Source organism: Galleria mellonella, unplaced genomic scaffold (assembly GCF_026898425.1).
Source record: "Galleria mellonella isolate WM207_F2 unplaced genomic scaffold, CSIRO_AGI_GalMel_v1 utg264, whole genome shotgun sequence".
NCBI lineage: Eukaryota > Metazoa > Arthropoda > Insecta > Lepidoptera > Pyralidae > Galleria > Galleria mellonella.
The window spans coordinates 2,454,149-2,475,881 of NW_026442060.1; the positions used below are offsets into that span (position 1 = coordinate 2,454,149).

A 21,733-nucleotide genomic window follows, 5' to 3' on the forward strand; every position below is an offset into this window, starting at 1 on the left:
TCAAATCAGTATAAGAAAGACTGCTTTTCTTCAGCGTTCAATCTTTGTCTACGGATTTTTCCGCTATTCCTTGTTAAAAGTTCGTATCAAGATTAAGTGCAATCTAGATAGTGAATCTCCTTAGAAACGTTTCAATGAAAACGATCTAACTTTTTTAATGATGTGCTTTTACGGAGAATGTGAAGTATTAATTTTGTTATAAATTATATTTATTACATAAATCCTAATTTTAATTATTATTTTCACATAACCAACACAATACTTTCAAATTACAATATAAAAAACATCCCGTCAACCAACAATTGACCAACTATTTGGTGAAGTGCTTTTTGATGCTCGATGTACCATCTAGATGTATATAATCTTTAGACGTACATTCATAGCAATTCCATTCTCCATCTAGGTATTCAATCTGGAATCTAGATTGATCGCTTTTACTGCAGTACTACTTTATTATTTATGGTTATCTGTGTCTGAACAATTTTTATTCCTGTTCTACTGGTCTCAATTTGATGTTTATATTAAGTTGATGTAATTCGATCAATTATTATATTTGATATATAGATATTGTAGCAATCACTCGTTTAGCGATTCTCGGTATTCGAGAGAGCAGAAGCCTGCAGAGGCAGAGCAGATACAGCGCCGCCTCCCAACTCGATTCCATGATTGTATACTCTAGATTAGCAAGTGAGTTGTCTCTGCCTTTTAATTACACTGTACTGTCTGTTAGGTTATTTTGAGATTGCCCATGTTTTTTGTGTACTACAATGTTTGATACGATTTATATGGTTACCTCCAGTAAAAGTATATTCCCACAGTAAAGACGTTTTCTTTAGCCCGTAATCCCAAGAATTCACTATAATATCGTAGATATTATACAAATAAAATACGTCCTATCTACTTGCTGTAAAATAAAACTACAATATTAGCAGAAATATTTAATTTTTTTAATAAAATTAATGAAATGCAGAACTCTCAAGAATTCCTTTCAACTACTAAATGAATATCTACTTAAATGTAACCCTGTTGCTTATTATGTCTCCCATATACTCTATCTAAATATTAAAATACTTTATTTAAATATCAAAAGAACAAATTAGATAATTATATTAATCTTATGGTGTAAATATACAATACTAGTGCTGGTGGACTACGGAGTTCATGCAAATTGCAAAATGCAACTTGCAGCTCGTATTTGCATAATCGTTAAATGAAATGTAAATACCGACAGTTGACAGTCGGTATTTCCTCGTTAGTTTTTAAATTATATCTGGTAGGTGTACCTGATGTTAGTACTCATTGGCGCATATCTTTCTTTGTGAAATCTCCCGTTGGTAGGTACCTTACAACATACAAAATATTAGATCTATAGTAGGTACATATTTTATTTTTTTTAGTTACAGAAAAATATAGTTTGTTCTAGACAAAATACTGACTTCTATCTATCGTAATAAAACGTATGTTTTATATACAACTTAGAATGGAAAACAAGCTCATGGTCGTCTTACAGAAATGCACAGTATCATGGAGATCACAAAGTATATTGTGTCGCCTATAATGGAAGGAATGGCAACGCATAAGAGGTTCATGTGTTGCTATTCCTGAGGACTAATGAATTATGCCTCTCTACCCTGTAATTTCACTGCCACCCTTCAAACTTAAACACAGTAATGCAAACAAATGCTTCACAGCAGAAATACAAATAAAACAGATGTACCTAAGAAAATTACTTTTGTACAAAGCCCCTGGTAAATCTATTCTGTGTATTAGAAAAGATATGGTATATTGTAGACATTTAATTTAAAATAATTGAATTTAGAACTGGAATCGTGGGTCTACAAATAGATCTTGCTTTGTATCCCAATTCATCAAACAAAAATAGCAACGTTTATATACTTAATTTAACTATTACATTATTTTGTCTTCTTTCAAATTGAGAAATTAGCACAAAAGATAATAAATGTATATTTAGGACAATACCTGTGCCTTTTTTTAAGTCTTTAAATAAATATGTTGTCCTATTACTTTTTTTACGTTATAACACGGTAGCATCACGTTTGCGTAATTGATTTGATAATTTTCATCCTTAGAATCGACTCCAATATAACAAGTTTCCACCTTCTATTTCATTTAAATTACTTTATAGATGTTGTTGATAATTATACTACACAACAAGTTATAAATATAAAATTTTAAGCAATTTACTAAATTATAAAATAATTACCTATTATTAATATTCATATATATAAATAGCAAGTTCAAAACCATAATTAAAAGTTACATTGTAATCGATGATATTATTCCAATACGAATAGTGATTTTTTTAAACATAATAATGAAGTACATAATTGATTGTTATAAATTATTATTAATTTGAGGTTTTAAATATAATTAAATATTTTGTCTTTGTCTAAATAATATCCGATTAAAATTTCATAAAGATTCGATTATATTTCGATATTACCAAACTCTATTCTTTTTTGTTGCTGTCACTGTCAATGTCATTGTCGTTGTGATGTGATACTGCGTTTGCTTTATTTATTTAGTTTTTTTTATTACGAAAATCTAAAATTCTTAAATTAAAAAGATAAATATATGGGCAAGTATTTATTACCAATTTGTTTTTTACAAGAATTAGACTAGTAACATCTCTAAAAATTTAAACAACTCTCTGTATATTGTAAAGAAAGAAAAAGGAATGTAAATATTTACATACTTCGGTGTTTAATGAAATGTGAGGAAAATATTCAAAATTACTATCCAAAAAACATTGTGCTAACAAAACATAAGATCAGAAATGTGGTAATTCAGTGTTTACTATTACAAATGGTGTGTAAGTAGGTATATAATCGGTTTTTAAACTTGTGCAGCTAAAAACTATTGCAAATATATGAGAATGAAAAGGCAAGTCAGTTGGCCTATTGTGATGAATACACCTGGAATTCAGTACGATAGTTTCCACATGAAGGTCAACCTGACTGGGTATATTGCTAGCAATGCAACTGGTATTCTGTATTACTAACAATCCTGTCCTCCGTCTATGATTGGTAGATAATGTTATAATGATGTCAAGTCCACCTTTTACACTATTGTTATACAAAAGAGCAATGTAAAAATGCAATAAAGTGGGTTACACTTATACTGGGATGATAGGTCAGGATGAATTCAGATCAGATAAATGTGAAAATTTATAAAGATGTTAGAATATTTATTAATTTATTTATTCAACTTTAATTCACTTGGGTAAATACAGTGTAAAGGGGGGAAAGGGATTGTTAGCAATGGAGTTTAACAGTCCCATTGCTAGCAATATGCTTTATTAGTTCGACCTCCACGTGGTTCCCCCTGGAAACCAACATGAACAATTCTTGTTGAATTTGTCACGATGGGCTAACTGACCTACTTCATCCTCACCTATCATCCTTCATTGGTGCCCCGCTGGTGTATACCGATAGCATGGGTGGGGTTACCATTCCATTATCATCCATTAAAAAAAAAACTACAGTCTAAAAGGTGATCTTAACATTACATTCTGGGATTATTTATTAGTCCACCACAAAATATCTATAATGCAAATAAATAAATAAAATAATTTTATTTCACATAAATTAAGTAGTTGGAATTCTTTTTGTAGTTCTTAAAATAAATGTTACCTTTCAGGAGATTACATTCAACTATATATGAATCATCAGGCCTGGAATCTTGTCTAGACAGAACATGAAATTTGTATTCTGTTCTCAGTATGACAATTTACATATAGCAGCATATAATATATACTCTAGATACCACCACTAGAATCTAAACAATATTGTTATTAATATATCTTTGATAGTGCATAAATGTGGGTAATTTATGACTGGAATGTAAATTCTTGGAATGAACCTGTTACAGAAGGTATGTATGTATATTGTATTGAATTTGTTAATATCGTTATAGTCCTAGAATACTGACGGATTTGACAAATGTTAAATATATATATCCATCAGTATTCTACGACTATGACGATATGTAAAAAAATTTTTTCTTTCTTTCTTTATTCTTTATTGTACACAAACATAATGTTAAGAACAATTAATTTTGAATGTTTTCTTTTTATGCAACTTAGAATGGCAAACAAGCTGACGGCCCATCTTATGGAAAGTGGTAAGCGTCGCCTATAGACATGAGCAGTACCATGGACATAACAGAGTATACTGTTTCGACCATGATACTCCCCATGCGTTGCCATTCCTCACTCAGGACTTAGGTTTTTTTTTTTATTGGATGAAAATGGAATGGTAACCCTGCCTGCGCTAACGGGATACGGGATTATGATGAATTCATCTGGAATTAATCATGATAGTTTCCAGGGGGAACCACTTTTATTTTATTTTATTAATTATTACAGTATTGCGACTGAGACGGTTAACACTTTGTATCAGGTGGGCCATTAGCTTGTTTGCCGGTCTTGGTCGAATAAAAAAAAATGCCGCAACGAGGACGCCGTATTGTTTTCAATTATGATTCAGCTAGAAAGAACTATTTGCAAAGAATAAGAATTTTTTATAAAAACAACAGTGTTAGTAGAAAAGATAGAAGCTCATTGGATCATGTAATAAAAGATATACTATCTGAAGGTCAACACAGTAAGTTCGCCAAGAAATATGAAGTTGTAAAGGAGAATGGCAAAAAGATTTTAATATTGCGCAGGACTGAGAAATCAAGAGGGATTATTCAAGTAATACCACCAGAAGAATGTTTTGATATACTAGTGGATGTGCACAGAATCACTGGCCACTGTTATAGTAATATGATGAAGGTCATAAACAAATATTACAGCATACCTAGTTTTTGTGTCAACCTTTTCTTCAGAGAAGTGATAAAATCAATTTCCACAAATGATAGTTTAAATAATAAAGATAACAAAGACCACACCCAAGTAGAAATTATTGATATGAGCAAAGAACCTGATGGTAAATTTACAAAGATTCTCTTGTATCACAATAAAAGGACAGACTTCATTGTGTTGAAACCTATTATGAATAATGACCCTAACGAAGTAGCATTGGAGTTATTGAATATATTCCTAGATTTTGGTACGCCCGCTAAATTGTTCTTGTTAAGGGTATCATTTCTGTTTTTCAATGAAGTATTAGATGTATTGAAACAAATATCTCCTAATTTTGAACATTTGGTTGTTGAGACAACCCGACATTACAATATGAAATTCCAAACACTTATTACTAAGAGCCTCGACATTTGGATGACGACGTGTGGCAGCAAGAATTGGTCAATTGCATGTCACGTATTGCAATGGAAATTAAACACTAGAAAATTAAATGATGAAGGGAAAACACCTTATACGAATATGTTTGGGCCGTGGCCGTCAAAATGTGAACTCGTTGAGAAAGATAGTTCTCAATTTACAGATAATATTATAGAGAAGTTTCGTTCAGAAAAGGATCCCGGTGTAATCAATGTTGATCCAGATGACGAAATTAATAAAAACTTAGATACTAATGACACTGTAATGGAGATAGATGATGATTCTAATTCAGACGCGTCTAATGAAAATGTTAATATTGATGATAATGATAAAGAAGAAATGGTCAGTCTTGATGAAATTAATACAGATAACATATCACAGAGTGATGATGTCGATCCGCTTGGTGCAACGTTAGAACCAGTGCCGTCTACGTCGAAACAAGCAGACGATAATACTGATTCGTGTTGCTTATGTAAAAAGCGAATACTTATTGCGCACGAGTGCGGACAGTGCAAGAAACCTTTACACAGATCGTGTGGTAAAACAGTGTCAGCTGACGATTCTGTTTTAATCAGTTGTGAAGAAGATGAAGAATAAGCCTTATATTCTATAGAACACGACCTTTTTTTGAAAGCTTTTCATTTTCACATTTCGAAATGTTTTCATATGTTCCTTAAGATACCTAATTTAGTTTACGTTTAAGTTACACGATAATTAAATTAATTTACATTTGATTTCATGACTACTTTGTTTACTAGGTACCTATCGGATTTTTTTATGAATGTACCTAGAATGTTAAGTATGGAAGATTGGAGTGGAGACTTCTAATAATTCAAATTAAGTCAGGCTTCGACTGAGGACATATATATGTATTTCTTTTGTTTAAAATGTATCAAGAACAAAAATATGACTTGGTGTACAGTAAGCAGATTTAGGATGAGTATTTTGTAAGTTCATAATTGTTATGTTTTTGTTAGTAGTCGCATCCAAAATTGTTTAGTGCATTGTAACTAAATATATAGGAGGGAGAAGGGATTGTTAGTGATGTGGATTATCAGTTCCATTGCTAATAATATACCCTAACAGGTCGACCTCCTCCTGGTCTCCCCTGGAAACTATCGTGCTGAATTCCAAGTGTATTCATCAGGATGGGCTAACTGACCTGCCTTTTCATCCTCACCTATCATCTATCAATGGTGCCCCGCCAGCGTATATCGTTAGCGCAGCCGGGGTTACCATTCCATTATCATCCATTAAAAAAAAAAAAAAAAAACTGAGTATATAGGTACACTTGGTTTCGAAAAAATTCAAGACTGATTAACTTGTAAATACTATTTATTGTAAATATCATCTGTCTTTAACATATATAAACTTTATACGAATAAAGCTATATAAAATTATAATACGTCTATTTCATTTTTACCAGAGGAAGACTTCAGTATTTTGGAAGGATTCAAGTTGCTTACTTAGGAATCTTTTATCCACCCGTGTTTCTGTTTTGAAGCAGCTGTACTTACGTGGCTTTGTTTCGATTTAAAGGGTAGGTTATGGCAGTGAATTACAGGGTATGGAGGCATAACATACGTGATAACGTTTGGAATAGCTATCGCCTTGTCATTCTTGAGGCGTGGCTCACAGAAATGACAATTCACTAGGGGTATCGTGAGTGACCGTGCATTTTTATTATTTTTTATAAAGTTTCATTTATACTCTATATCTATGATGGTCTTTATGTAATTTATTGTCTGTAATCTATGTATATGACGATGTAAAAATTAAAATAATTAAACATTGTGTTTTTTTTTTAATATATATAAGGGTATTTGAAAATCCCAATGCAAATTGTTTACATCGGATTTTCCCCTTGTATTTCGCATATAAAGAATAGTATTTTAACGCATATAAAATTTGAGCGCATTTTATTAGAAGCACTGTGTGTGATAGTTAAATATATATAAATATATATGTATTTAGGTCTATTATACTTACATAATAATATATCACGGGAAATATATATAAATACTAGCTGACCCCGTAAACGTTGTTTTACCACTTATTGCCAAATATAAAAATCCCAATTAAAATACAGGGGCTGATCGTAAAACGATGAAAATTTTAAGTTGTATGTATTTTTCAATGCTAAATTATAATAAAGTAAAATTAAAAAATTTACAAAAAAAAATAATTTGGGGTGGGTCACCCTTATTATTGATGGGTATGAAAAACAGATGTTGGCCGATTCTCAGACCTACCCAATATGCACACAAAATTTCATGAAAATCGGTTAAGCCGTTTCGGAGGAGTTTGGTAACAAACACCGTGACACGAGAATTTTATATATAAGATAGTTTGTATAAGTTTATTATTACGTGTTATTAAATGCCTTTAGGCTATCTATTATATTTACCAAATGTGTTTTGAATGAATTAGTACCGTTTTTCTTCTTGATTATGTGCTGAAGAGAGTATGGTTCCGTAATGTTTAATAGTTCCCACGCTAGTTGGTGATTTAAACGGCTGCTGGCGAAACGGGGACAGTATTTCAGAAAGTGTTTAAGGTTCTGAATGTCGTAATACATAGGCATAATTCATCATTTGTAAAAATTGTGTTTAAAAAAAAACCGACTTCAATTGTGATAAAACAACTTATTTTGTTTTAAAAACTAAACTACGGTACCGATTTTGGTAAAATTTCTATTGGACCCATCTGTAATTAGATTTTTTTTTCAAATAAAAGAAGAAGTTTCCAAATCGATTTAGAACTGACAGAGTTATGAAATAGTAAACAAAAATGGAAAATCGATTTAGAACATACTTTTTTTTAAAAGTTGGTTGGTTTAAATTTATATCCAGTGATTCTTAGTACTTACATATTTTATATCATTCAACCCGTCCCTCTTAAGACAACATCAGAGCCCAACTGCGGTTGTCAACTCGCCTTCCAAGCCTGGCAACTACTGAAAAACCCCACAAAAAAAGGAAGACTACAAAAGTCGATTGCTTGGGTACCTCTGTCCCATTCGTGTTTCAACCGTGAAGCAGTTGTGTTTGCATGGCGGTTTGAAGGGTGGGATATGGCGTGAATTTACAGGGTACAGAGGAATGACACCTGAGTTCTCAGGAATGGCAACGCATGTGGAGTATCATGGGCGAAACAGTGTACTCTGTTATGTCCATGGTACTGCACATGTCTATAGGCGACGGTTACCACTTTCCATCAGGTGGACCGTCAGCTTGTTTGCCATTCTAAGTTGTATAAAAAAAAACCCCAATAGGGGGAGGCCTATGTTTAGCAGTGGATAGATAACGGCTGATATGTTGATGATGATGTCATCCAACATAAACATATCGAAGTGATTGACATAGTCCGAAGGTTGGGTCCGCTAGTTCCCGGTACTATTAATACCATAAGAACAAATACTAGGATAATTATTTATTGTTAGGAGAATAACTTTCTTTCCATGTGTTATTTCTTTTTTTTTTAATGGGTGAGAATAAAATTATTACCCCCGTCTGCGTTGCTGATATACGTCAGTGGGTCAATGACTGATGATAGGTAAGAACGAAACCAGTTCAGTTAACTCATCGTAACGAATTCAACAAGAATCGATCATCATGGTTTCCAGGGGGAACCGTGTGGAGGTCGACCTGGTTGGGTATATTGCTAGCAATAGAGTCTTTAGTCTACATTACTAACAATCCCTTCAAGCCATCGGTGGATGTATTAGACCAAGATATCTCAGAGCTCATCCTTAAGCTGAAGTGGCAATGGGCTGGTCACGGAAATCGAAAAATGGCAAAGAAAGGTTCTTGAGTGGCGACCTTGTACAGGTAAACGTAGTGTAGGGCGACCCTCCACTAGAAGGAGTGACGACGTTAAATGTATTACAGGAAGTCAGTGGATGCAGGTGGCTTGGGACTGTTTTTTATAGTAGTTTATAAAGTAAGCCTATGATCAGAAGTAGATAACAGCTGATCATGAATGTAAACATGAAGTGTGTATTACAGTATATTCGGTTATGTCCACCATTCGGTCCACCTGATAGAAAATGGTAATCGTCGCCTATAGATATGTGCAGTACCATGAACATAACAGAGTATACTGTTTCGCCCATGATACCCCCCATACGTTGCCATTCCTGAGGACTCAGGTGTGATTCCTCTGTACCCTGTAAATTCACGCCATATCCCACACTTCAAACCGAAACACAGCTATGCAAACACAACTGCTTCACGGTTGAAACACGAATGGGACAGGTACCCAAGCAATCGACTTTTGTACAAAGTCTCCCTCTGGTGTGTCTCCCCAGTGGCCCACCTGCAATATGGTTTTATCTGGCGGATTTCTATTTAGGGATGATAGGTGGGGAAAAAGTGTGATCACTTAGTCAATCGTGACAATTATTTCATCTATTTATCTACATATATATTTAATTATAATTCATACATACATAGACACGTATCTTTGTACAATAGATATAGAAATCATATAAATGACGCCAATTCATTACGGATTACAAAATGCACAAAAGGGGAATTAATTGCGCGAGTAACGGATTAGTTGATGTTTTTAGTGTACCTAATACGAGTAATTGAATATAATATTATAGAATGAATTATTTCCATTCATTGAATTGCAATAACTTTAATACTTGTTGGAGACCAATTAGAGAGATTGGATATGAAGGTTTATAGTAATTCATCTGAGAAACCCATAAACTTGGTATAAGGTATTAAACCTGTCCATTCGTAATTCTATAGAGTCCATAGAAATATGGATATAATTTATTGGCAGAACAAGTTATTTACCCCTTGAGTCGATTTTTACGTTGGGGGATAATAGATTGTTAAAAATGGGGATTAGTAGCTCCATTGTCAGCAATACACTCTGTTAGGTCGACCTCCTCGCGGTTCCCCCTGGAAACTGTTGTGTTCTATTCCAAGTGAATTCATCACGATAGGCTAACTGACTTGCCATTTCATTGTCACCTATCATCCCTCACTGGTGCCCCGCCAGCGTATACCCTTAACGCAGGCGGGGTTACCATTCCATTATCATCCATTAAAAAAAAATTGAGGCAGGTAAACGCAAAATAGTAAGTACTCATATGTGTACTCTTTATAAGTATTAGATCATGAAGTATGTTATACTAAATCTATGGTGTGAGTATTACTAGTTATATTTATGCACACGGCGCCTTTGTTTGCATGACTGTGTTTCGGTTGGAAGACAGCAGTGAAATTGCAGGGCACAGAGGTACCTATAATTTTTACACTTTAAGCTCTCAGGAATGACAACCTATAAGAAGTATAGGGGGTCACAACATATTCTATTGTCTGTGGTCTTTAATAAATTGAGCCATTAGCTTGTTTGCCATTAAAACTTGCAGTTATAAAAAAGGGAAAACAATTAAGTACAATAATTTACTTATGCTTTGTAAAGGGAACATTAAATGGAAATAATTCAAGTACTCCAATATTATTTTTAAAACTTATGTTCATGTTTTAATGCAATGCTATTTATTTATTTAAATTTTGATCATACCACAAACATAAAAATAAACAATGACATATAGACAATTCAAGTAAAATACAGTAACATAAAATACAGGTTAAAATATATACATAAAGGTACAAAAGGCGGTCTTACCGCTAGGGCAATCTCTTACAGACAACCTTTGGTTAAAGGAAAACATAGAAGTGGGTAGGTGGTGCAAGAGTGAATTCATAATTTTTACGTACGTATAATATAAAAATCTGTAATGCACAAAAATATCTATAATACATATCTATTATTTATTAAACTACTTATTATAACAAATAATATATACCACATATACATGCACATATAAATATACATATAGCACACACAAGGAAATATGACGAGTCTAGTAAAATGAGAAAAGAAATAAAGTCTATATACAAATACTCCAGTTTTAAGGCAATTGATTTCTGCGCCTTTTAAGTTTCGTTGAGTTAAAGTAGTGTTTTAGTAAAAATTTGCTACAAAGCTTCGTTCAGGCGCTGTAAAAATAAAAACTTCAACAGGGAATTGTAAATATTAGATAGTCGTTCTTTTATTTTCCGCACATCGTTAAGCAATAATTTTTATTTATCTATATAGTTGAAAAATTCGAAATTCAAAATAAGGGAATCGCTAAGTATTGGCATTTTTAAGCGTCGAGTAAGGGAGCATTCCTTATTACTATGCTGATGTGTTGTATATATATACGTATATGTATGTATGTATGTTTCTTCTTTTTTTTATTTATCATTTATTCGAATATTTATATGTTTACAGGGTTTATGTATTTTGTGTAATTAATATGTATTATAATTAACATGTATCTTAACACATAATATACATAATAACTACATATATTTGTATGATAAGTATATACGTATCTTACAAATATGTTTATACAATGTACATAAATTGTATGACTGTCTTTTTTTTATTTATAAATAACAATTTAATTTACTCGAAAAGCTTGCTGGAAGAAATCTCTTACTAGAGATAAGCTCGCCTTTGTACATTACAATTAAAATGAATTGTTCTTATCATTATATTTATAAACAATAAAAATAAAAAAAATATATATATTATTATTTCAATACTGAATAGTTATACTGATTGGTCTTTAAATAGTTAGCGCGTGGAAAGGATTGTTAGTACCTACCTAAAGGCGTTTAGCACCCCATTAATCATCAAAATTAATCCCTGATAAAATTCACTAAAAAGCCAAAAGGACCTGCTTTAATTTTTTCCTATCATCATTCATTGGTATCCCAAATGTACATACAGAAATTTTGAAGATTCTTTATATCCGAAGAACTTAACGAGCTGTGATTACATATTATGTCAAGATTTATATACTGTGATAGCCCAATGAGACGGACTGAGGGGTTTTTATATAACTTGTATCTATGTGATGCCAAATATTGAGCCTTACCAATACAAAGTGGTGCCCATTGACTGTAAACACTACACTTCATTGATTCTTTATGTCACAAAGATATTACGCGTAATAAAAGCATATGAATTTTTGTTTATAAAATTTATAAGACCAGTTCTTGTCAAACTTGGTTGGGGTATTTTATGTAAATTACCCCTAGATACCATACGCAAAGTTCTTTAATTAAAATGGAACGTTTAATACAATAGAATTACCACTAAAATGGAGAGTCACTGCAATTGTTCACGTGATGTTCGTGCAAGGCATTAAATGCCACGGTAAGTAATAGTTTCTGTTATTGGCACTACATTGGTATCAAATACTTCAAAAGTCCTGTCCTTGATAATCTCGATTGAAGTTTTTTATGTAAATTACCCCAACCGCACAAAGTATCTCAATCAACGTAGAATATTATATAATGAACGACAGACGCCACAGCGTGGTATACCATGCTGTTTTACCAATTTTATTGTGGTTGCGCTATAGCGCAGCCACAATAAAATTACTACAACGTCGAAAGTCGATCGCAATTATTCATATAAAGATCTCACACGACGTCAAGTTATCCGGAAAGCGATAATAGGACAATTTATGTAATTGCCACTGTTTTAAAATAATTAAAACAGTCAGTGCTTGTCAAACTTGGTTGGGGTATTTTATGTAAATTACCCCAACCACACACAAAGTACCCCAATCAACGGAGATGGTTTCATGATGAACAACAGACGCCAGAGCGTCGATATAACGTTGCCATACCACAATAAAATCACCACTAACGTCGAGAGTCGACCGCAATTGTTCGCGTAACGATCGCGCGCGACGTCAAGTGGCCCGGAAAGCGATAACAGGACAATTTATGTTATTGGCACTGGACTGCGAGTGCTATGAAGTGATACAGACATACCAATAACGTTACAATTGTTTAAAAATGCTTTTTTTTATTGTTAAAATATATTATAAATAATTGTATTATTATTATACGTACTGTACATATTTATGGTTTTTATAATTCGTCATAATCATATCAGCTATTGCTATTTATTTATTTATTATATTTATATTATATATATTATTATTATTATATTTATTTATTTAACTGTCCACTGCTGAACATAGGTTTCTCCCTATTGGGGGATTTTGTCGGTACTTACCATGATTGGAAGCAGGGTTAGTAATCGCAGTTAGGCTTTGGTCATATTTTAAGAGCGACGCTGCTGCCCATCCCCTGATGGAAAAGGAAGGCACCCTTTCCTCTATATGTGTCCCTGTATAGAATGGTGCTACTGTACATTCTATATAGGGACCAGATGGCTTTACTACAATTATATTCTACTAATATTATAAATGTGAATGTTCGGATATTTGTTACTTATTCGAGTTTAAGTTTATATAAGTTAGCTATAGGTTAGCTCTCCATAACTCGCTGAGTAATTTGAAGCTTTTGTATACGAGCAACCGTGTAGGACGATGTTTTGGTTCCATAGGAAATGGGGAGGTTAGTCCCCATTGCTATCAGTATACCCTGTCAAGTCGACCTCCACGCAGTTGCCCCTGGAAATTCTTCTGATTAATTTATCGTTGAATTCGTCACGATGGGCCAACTGACCTGCCTTTACATGTTCACCTAGCACCTCTCACTGGTACCCAGTCAGTGTAAACCGATAACGCAGGCGAGGTTACCATGTCATTTTCACCCATTAAAAAAAACACGCAATTGTTAAAGATTTTCGTCTCCAAACTTTCAGGGTATTTAGCAAGTGGCAATGTCACTTCAGTTTGTTTATCCTTCGGGCTATGTCAGCCACTTTGAATTAACCACCAACAAGAATCAAGGTGACCGACTTTTTTTTATGCAACTTAGAATGGTAAACAAGCCGACGGCCCACCTGATCGAAAGTGGTAACCGTCGCCTATAGACATGAGCAGTACCATGGACATAACAGAGTATACTGTTTCGCCCATGATACCTCCCATGCGTTGCCATTCCTCAGGACTCAGGTGTTATTCCTCTGGGTACAGCCCAGTACATTCACGCTACAGCTATTACATACTGCTGTTGTCTTCAATTAATTTCAAATAGAGCATAAATATTAAAATGATGTATTATAAGACGGTGTAACGGACCTGCTATTAATAAATTTATTTTTATTTGATTTGATATTTAATTGTACCCATCATTGTCCGTACCACAGGTTATCATAATGACCTGTTATAAATATGTAGAAACAATTGACACAATGACTCGAGAATATAAAAATGCATTTAAGTATTTTTATAATATTCGATAACACCTATCTATTACAAATATGGTAATTAAATGCATAATAAAACCTTATGAAAACAATCAAAGATCTGCTTTGATTCGACAAATTTGGATGAACTTTGAACGAAGAAATATTGTAATCTTAGATTATATAGATAGAGCATCGAGCCTCCGAAACGAGTCAACTTTTTGTTAGCATAAAATGTACAAGTAGATTTTAATGCGTAATTTTATTTATACATCAAGACTGTCCAACCGCTCCATTGTTAACAATACACCTTACCTTACGACTTTCGCATGCTCCCCCCTGGAAACCATCCTGCTGAACTTTGGGTGGAGTTATTCATCACGATAAGCTAACTGACCTGATTTTTCAATCTCACTTATCATCTTTCACTGGTGCTCTGTTAACGTATACTGTTAGCGCAGGCGGAGCTACCATTCCATTATTGTCTATTAAAAAAAACTTAATTATTATATGGTTTATGAATCACATTGGTGTATTATTATCTTCGAGGTCACGGCCGTAGCTAGACCCAATTTTAAGGTGGGGCAGAAGCCATAATTAAGTGATTTCGAAAAAGCGAATCTGTCTAATTTTCTTTGGGCCTTTCATTTTAAGGTAGGGCATTGTCCCTCAATGCCTCCCTCCCTAGTTATGGCCATGTTCGAGATTGTTCGATTTTAATGATAGATAAAAACCCCGAGACGGTCAAAATCTTTGACTCATACACTCATAAGTTTTGTATGAAACGACGTATTTAGTTTGTTTATTGTTATTAACTTCGCGACATATCTAATTTTTAATTATTTTCAACTAAATCGTGATGAATGGAAATAAATTCATAAATAAAAAAAAATTTAAATATTAAAAAAAATGTTATTACCACACCGGCCAGGTTTTTTTTACAACACAGAGGGTAAACGAGTATGCGGCTCACCTGATGGTAAGCGACTACCGTCGCCCATGATCACCAACAACACCAAAGGCATTGCAAGTGTGCTGCCGGCCTTTTAAAAATGAATATGCTCTTTTTTTAGGTTATAATGTCGTATCTGTTCAGAAATACTGCGTGGAAGAAAATGCCGTGAAAAACGCACGCCAGGAAGCTTGATACAAGGTTTTATTTTAAGTTTTTTTTTAACTGAACCGAAAAGAGAAGGTATCGTATATTATGTGTTAGCATCCTGATATATATATGTATATATACATATAAATTCTAGCCAATTCTCAGGTCTGTTATGTCAATTTAATGCGTGTTAAGCTAACTCTAATTGATGAATGTTAACCGCAATTTATGTCTGTAGTTTAGAGGTTAGTTCACCATACAGTCTGCTTTAAATTGAACTGCCCGACTTGTTTATAGGACATAGTATACATTCTAGAACAATCCGTTTGGAAGATGTACTAGGCAGTTGCAGTTGTAACACTTAATGGGGTTTTTAATGGATAAAGTTTTTTAAAGAGATGTAAATCGACTAATTTATTGTTTTGGTGGTATATCGTAATGGAATACTAGTAAGAGACTAAGTCAGGCCTGTTGGTCCATCCTAATGATCAGAGGGATCTACTGTGAAATAAAATTTTGAAATTTCGGACTCAATTTCGTGTTTATGTTCATACCGAAATCGTTCCATTAAATGGAGTTTAACGTTTTGTTCGTCATAAATCCTACCATAAAAGTCCAAAGGAATGATCTTTTAACATTTTAAATATTTTTTAAATTTATATATTATATAATTTTACCATGAAATTTGTATTTCGTTCAGTCTATAAATTACATTTAATGGTAGGCTCTCTGGAAGTAATTACAATGATATCAAATATGGGCGTAATATAATATCATTCTCATGTCCTGACAGACTGGCAATGCAATCACAAAAACGAGATAAGGAAATGATTACACTAGTGTGCGTGTTTTTGTATGCATGTGACAGATTTGGATTTATATGAGATTGATATTGCAAAAATAGCAAATATTTATGTATTTGTTATTTATTATTTTTGTTATTTTAGTTTTTATTTCAAATCGTGGGCGTTCAAAACTTTATTTAGATTAAATTAGATATTTTTTTACCAATTCATGTACAAATTATTTGTGATGGTTAAATAATATTGTATTTAACGAGATAAATGTTTATAGGGTAATTAAAAGGAAAATGTGTAATTTTGTGGATATATTTTTTTTTTAATTTATGTTATATCTAGGTACCTACTGTACAACATTTTTTTTTAATTATTAAGGGATTTTACCTTCTTCTGGTATATCAGCCCTAACGTACCCTGAACTGATTCCTCAAATAAAGTTTTATTAACTTTCCCTAGACACGAAAAGAGAGGAATTAATGGGCATTAATTATTTACAGAGATGTTAAAAAATTTCTGATTTGGTTTCAGCCAGTATAGATTGAATGAGATCAATATTAAATTTATTTAAGTTAGAGTGGCGTATGAATTCTTCTCTTTCCCACGAGTTTACATAACACTCTAATTGTATATGTTGCATATCATCAATGGTATCACAAACTGGACTTCGGGGTTACTAGGACTTTCCCATCATATATGCAAATTTTTTTGATTTTTTTATACAACTTAGAATGGCAAACAGGCTGAGGGCCCACCTGATGGAAAATGGTAACCGTCGCCTATAGACATGAGCAGTACCATGTTCATAACAGAGTATACTGTTTCGCCCATGATACCTCCCATGCGTTGCCATTCCTGAGGACTCAGGTGTTATTCCTCTGTACCCTGTAATTTCACGCCATATTCCACCTCTCAAACCGAAACACAGCCATGCAAACACAATTGCTTTACGGTTGAAACACGAATGGGACAGAGGTACTTAAGCAAACGACTTTTGTACATAATCTCCCTCTGGTGATGTATAATCACCAGATCGAAGTCGAACAGCTAATTTAAAATTATATCTATTGATTTTGATCCCACAAAACCAAGGATTTAAAGATTTCAAGATTTATTTATTTGTAAAACATGCGTATAAATACATGCAGATGTTGAAGGAGGTTCAGCTTGAATAGTTTTATACCAAATACCTTTTTCATTTCTTAATTCAAACTAATTGAATTCCATTTACATACCATACAACTGTTAATTGTCCACTGTGTAAAAATCCATAACCTTCCATATTAGCCATCAATCTCCGACTGCCATTTTGTTCACACACATTCAGCGATATGTGTTTCACCTCTAAAAGAGGCATCTTCAGGTAAATTATTAGATCTCTGCTCGGAGCCTAATGTTAACCGTTCGCCACTTAAACTGCGAAAATCACTAAAGATAGGCAATCATCATTAAAAGTTTAAGGTGATGATATCACACGGGAATGGATTTTTCCATTAACTGGCAAACTTTGGCGACAAGGAATGTGCAACGTAAAATTGATGAAGGAATTATCTTGGCTATAGTACCGTTTGATTGCCTGTTATGTTTCTAAGTAATGGTGTTTTTACGAGCTGTCGTAAATTTAAAACGAGCGTTTTAATACTGATTATTGTATCTTTTGCCTTTAACGGAAATAATTTATTGCTTTCTAAACAGAATTCATTGTATCGTCAAATGTATTTGTTGTTTCTGTGAATAAACTTATTACTAGTTTTTACCCGTGACTCTGTCCGTGTGACGGGGACCGCCCGCTATCGGTTTACGCTGGCGTGGCAGCAGTGAGAGATAATAGATTAGGATGAAAACAGGTCAGTTAGCCCATCGTGATTAAGACTATACAAAATTTGTTTGCTTGGACACCTCTGTCCCATTCGTGTTTCTACCGCGAAGCATTTGTGTTTACATGACTATGTTTCGGTTTGAAGTGTGGGATATGGCAGTGAATTTACAGGGTACAGAGAAATAACACCTGAGTCCTCAAGAATGGCAACGCATGGGGAGTATCATGGGCGAAACAGTGTACTCTGTTATGTCCATGGTACTGCTCATGTTTATAGGTGACAGTTACCACTTTCCATTAGGTGGGTCGTCAGCTTGTTTGCCATTACAAGTTGCATAAAAAAAGGTTTAATATAATAGTAAATGCAGAGTGGCTAAATTCATAATACGATCTAACAGGACACAGGCTTGTAAGGCAGACATTACTCAAGATGGGAATAGCTTTAAGCACACTGCACACATAATATAGAGGATCTGCATTGTGAAATTTGACCCAATGGAATATTATATGTGAAACTATGACTGCGCAAGCATGCGTATCCTTGTTGTAGCTTATCTGAAATTTACTGGTGCAGTTAATCCTTACCAATAGTATAAACTAGCTGTATCCCGCGACTCCGCCCGCATCATTCAGTGAGTAACGATATATAATTTATCCATGTTCCAAATTCTATTTAAATCTATTCAGTAGTTTTGTTTGAAATAATAATAAAAATCCGTGGTTGTTAAGTTAGAATAATTTTGTTTAATTCCGTTACTATTAGTATGTGTGTGACTGCCAACACTTAAAGATTTGCTACCACTATAATATTGGTATTACTACCGTTCAGCACCTAAATTGTAAATTTCCAGATTTCGTGCCGAATGATTAACATTATGCTCCAAGCAGGGATCTAATAATTTCTCTGAAGATGCCTCGTTTACAGGTGAAACACGTGGGCAAAACGTGCGTGTACGAAATGGCGGTCGGTGATTGCGGGCTAATATTGACGGTTTTAAAACATCTGATAGTGATGACGGTGGTCAACCTTCAAGTGTTGGCAGTCACACACATACTAACGGTAGCGGAATTGAACAAAGTAATTCTAACCATATAACCCGTGGTGTGGACTTTCATAATGTAACACCTATTTCAGTAAAATCTTAACAAATATCTATCCATTCATTCATTCATGTATCGTTGGGGTTAAGAGAAGGGGCTAGTAATTATGCTTTCAAATAATTATTATATCATTAATAATAATAGGTTAGTTTGCCATCGCTTCTCTTTAAAAGGTAAAAATTTAATAAATTTTTTTTTTTTATTAATACAGGGTTGCATTGTTTCATATTTTTTGCCCTGACTTACAAATTAGGGTAACCTGTGCCTTGTAAGTCAGTTCCTTCCAACACACAAGAACTAATGCTATGTATTTGTACATGCAAAATTAACAGTATTAAGTTACAATATAAACTAAATAAACAGGACGAATAAAAAAAAGAAGAAAAAGAAAAAAAAAAGAATTAGGTATAATTAATATTGCACGTAATTCAAACTGTAAAATGTTATAATGTTAATAGATAAATACATAGTAGGTAAAATCTACTTAGTAAAGTAAGTAAGGGAGAAGCACAAAAGATCCTTATGGGACAAAGTGCATAGACTTGAGTGGCCAGTGTGAATAATAGCTATAATTCATATTGAAAACTTAGACCCGCCTCAAGTGAATAGTTTTGGAAACTCAGATTTCCATACAAATTCATCGTCCTAAACACGTAAAGGCAGTTGCAACGAAAACTTTGTAGCGCATATTCCAGCCACTCAGACCCAATACCCGAAATAATGATAGAGGGTCATGGTCACGACGTAACTGATAAATACTAGTATGATATCAGTCATTTCTTTGAATCGTAAAATTCTAAAAAATAAGTGATAATATCACATCATGAGGTCATTACTCATTTTACATGATGTATGTTGCAACATGGACTAAGCTCGGATTCTACTATGATCAATACAGGTTCTGTTTACTGCAAGGTCATTTTCATTGTGGTAGTTTGTAATTTTCACTGTGGTCACTGTGGTGTCTAATTTTCAACACGTTTCCAGGCTTCAGATAATTCAGTCACAGAGATACGGAAATGGAGCGGTTGTTTAGCATAAATACTCGTATTATTTATAATTATGTTAAAACTTGTATATTTATTTTTCTTGTACCTTTCCTGCACTAGATAACCCGCTAATCATTTTCTCTCTTACTGCTCTGGGTTGGCTGGAAGACATCTCTTTTAGGGATAACCCCACCCTTGCTAACAAGTTGTTAACTAATTGCTGTAATTTTTTTTTCAAAGTGTAATATAGATTTTATATTAAATATTGGTTCTATATAAGGATAATTAAGCTTAACAATCTTTTTTTTAAATTCAGATTCAAATAAAGTTGAACAGTTTTGTTCACGCAAATACTTCTCGCAAAATATACGCTGCGTTTCGAAATTTGCGGAATCAAGCAGAAAAAGTGTTTTTGTGATGTTTTGGATATAGTGAATAATGACACCATGAAATGCATTAATAAATATTATATATATGAATAAATATTAAATAGTGAGGACATTACAATGACGAATTTCGTCGTTGTTAATATAAAATATATTTTCAATGATATATAATATATATTTCAGAATTAAGATCTGGTGTACAAAGCATGAGCAGAATCAAGCAACAAGAAATTCATCCTTATGCCCCAGAATATAATGGTTAATTTTTTTCCACGTATAATCAGATTATAGTATGTACTTTTTTCCGATTCAGGTAAACCAAATTCATCAATTGCGACTACTTTGTGAGCTCAGTGGTGTAACATAGGTAATAAACATAACAATACAAACAACAAGTTCAGACGATGAATAATCTTTTCACTAAATGTAGGATAACATCATCATATAGCGAAAAATCTACTCGTGCTTATCTATGTGTTTCAGGTGTTTCTTGAAGAGTTAAACATTATATTTCGGAGAGAACATTCAGAAAAAAGCAACTCTAATGGATCCACCTCAGTGCCATTGTACCTCTATTCGGCTACCATGTCCGCAACACACGTAATTGCATTCAGCCGTTTCTAATTACTGAAGTTTGCTTCGCTTGTTTTTCCTACGCTGTCTTTATTGAGTTTCCCGATTTCGAAGTGTCGCTTGAATTGCGGCGTTTTGTTTTTATAAAAGGATGGGCATTTTGTTCTTTAGTCGATTGCCAATTTCACTTGTTTTAATTATTACGAGTACAGTTGGCTTGATATATATCATTCTGTTTTATGGCTTATAGTATATTTATATATTATAGTAGTTCATAATAATGACTTGGTAATTTAACATTTTGTTCTTAAAAATAGTGACTTTATTGGTAATAAAATAAGTAGTTGATAAACTTGAGAAGAAATTCTGTTATTTTATACCCGTGTTTTTGATATAACTTGGAATGGCTGATGTGAAATGATAACTGTCGCTTATCAATATGAATAGCACTTTGGACATAGCAAAGTATACTGTGTCGCTTATAATACCCTTCATGTTTTTTTTTTTTTTTTTTTTATACAACTCAGAATGGCAA

At 33.3% G+C, this 21,733-nt stretch overlaps 1 protein-coding gene and 1 long non-coding RNA gene across 5 annotated transcripts; both read left to right on the forward strand.

Annotated features, from left to right (window-relative positions):
• Window positions 1–2,524: 2,524 nt before the first annotated feature.
• Window positions 2,525–6,648, forward strand: LOC113513502 (KRAB-A domain-containing protein 2-like). Of its 4 annotated transcripts, none has more exons than XM_052895077.1 (3): window positions 2,525–2,837; window positions 3,661–3,894; window positions 4,388–6,648. In XM_052895077.1, exon 3 carries the CDS (start codon window positions 4,466–4,468, stop codon window positions 5,840–5,842), a length of 1,377 nt encoding a protein of 458 aa, XP_052751037.1. In that variant the 5' UTR covers window positions 2,525–2,837; window positions 3,661–3,894; window positions 4,388–4,465; the 3' UTR covers window positions 5,843–6,648. The 4 variants fall into 4 exon arrangements, with proteins under 4 accessions (XP_052751037.1, XP_031767155.2, XP_052751039.1 ...); XM_031911295.2 differs by having other exon boundaries at window positions 2,525–2,802; XM_052895079.1 differs by having other exon boundaries at window positions 2,525–2,734.
• An 11,693-nt stretch (window positions 6,649–18,341) lies between these two features.
• Window positions 18,342–21,411, forward strand: LOC128200736 (uncharacterized). The gene is made up of 3 exons (XR_008252854.1): window positions 18,342–18,781; window positions 20,939–20,992; window positions 21,109–21,411. It is a non-coding gene; the product is annotated as an uncharacterized LOC128200736 (long non-coding RNA).
• Window positions 21,412–21,733: the final 322 nt, after the last annotated feature.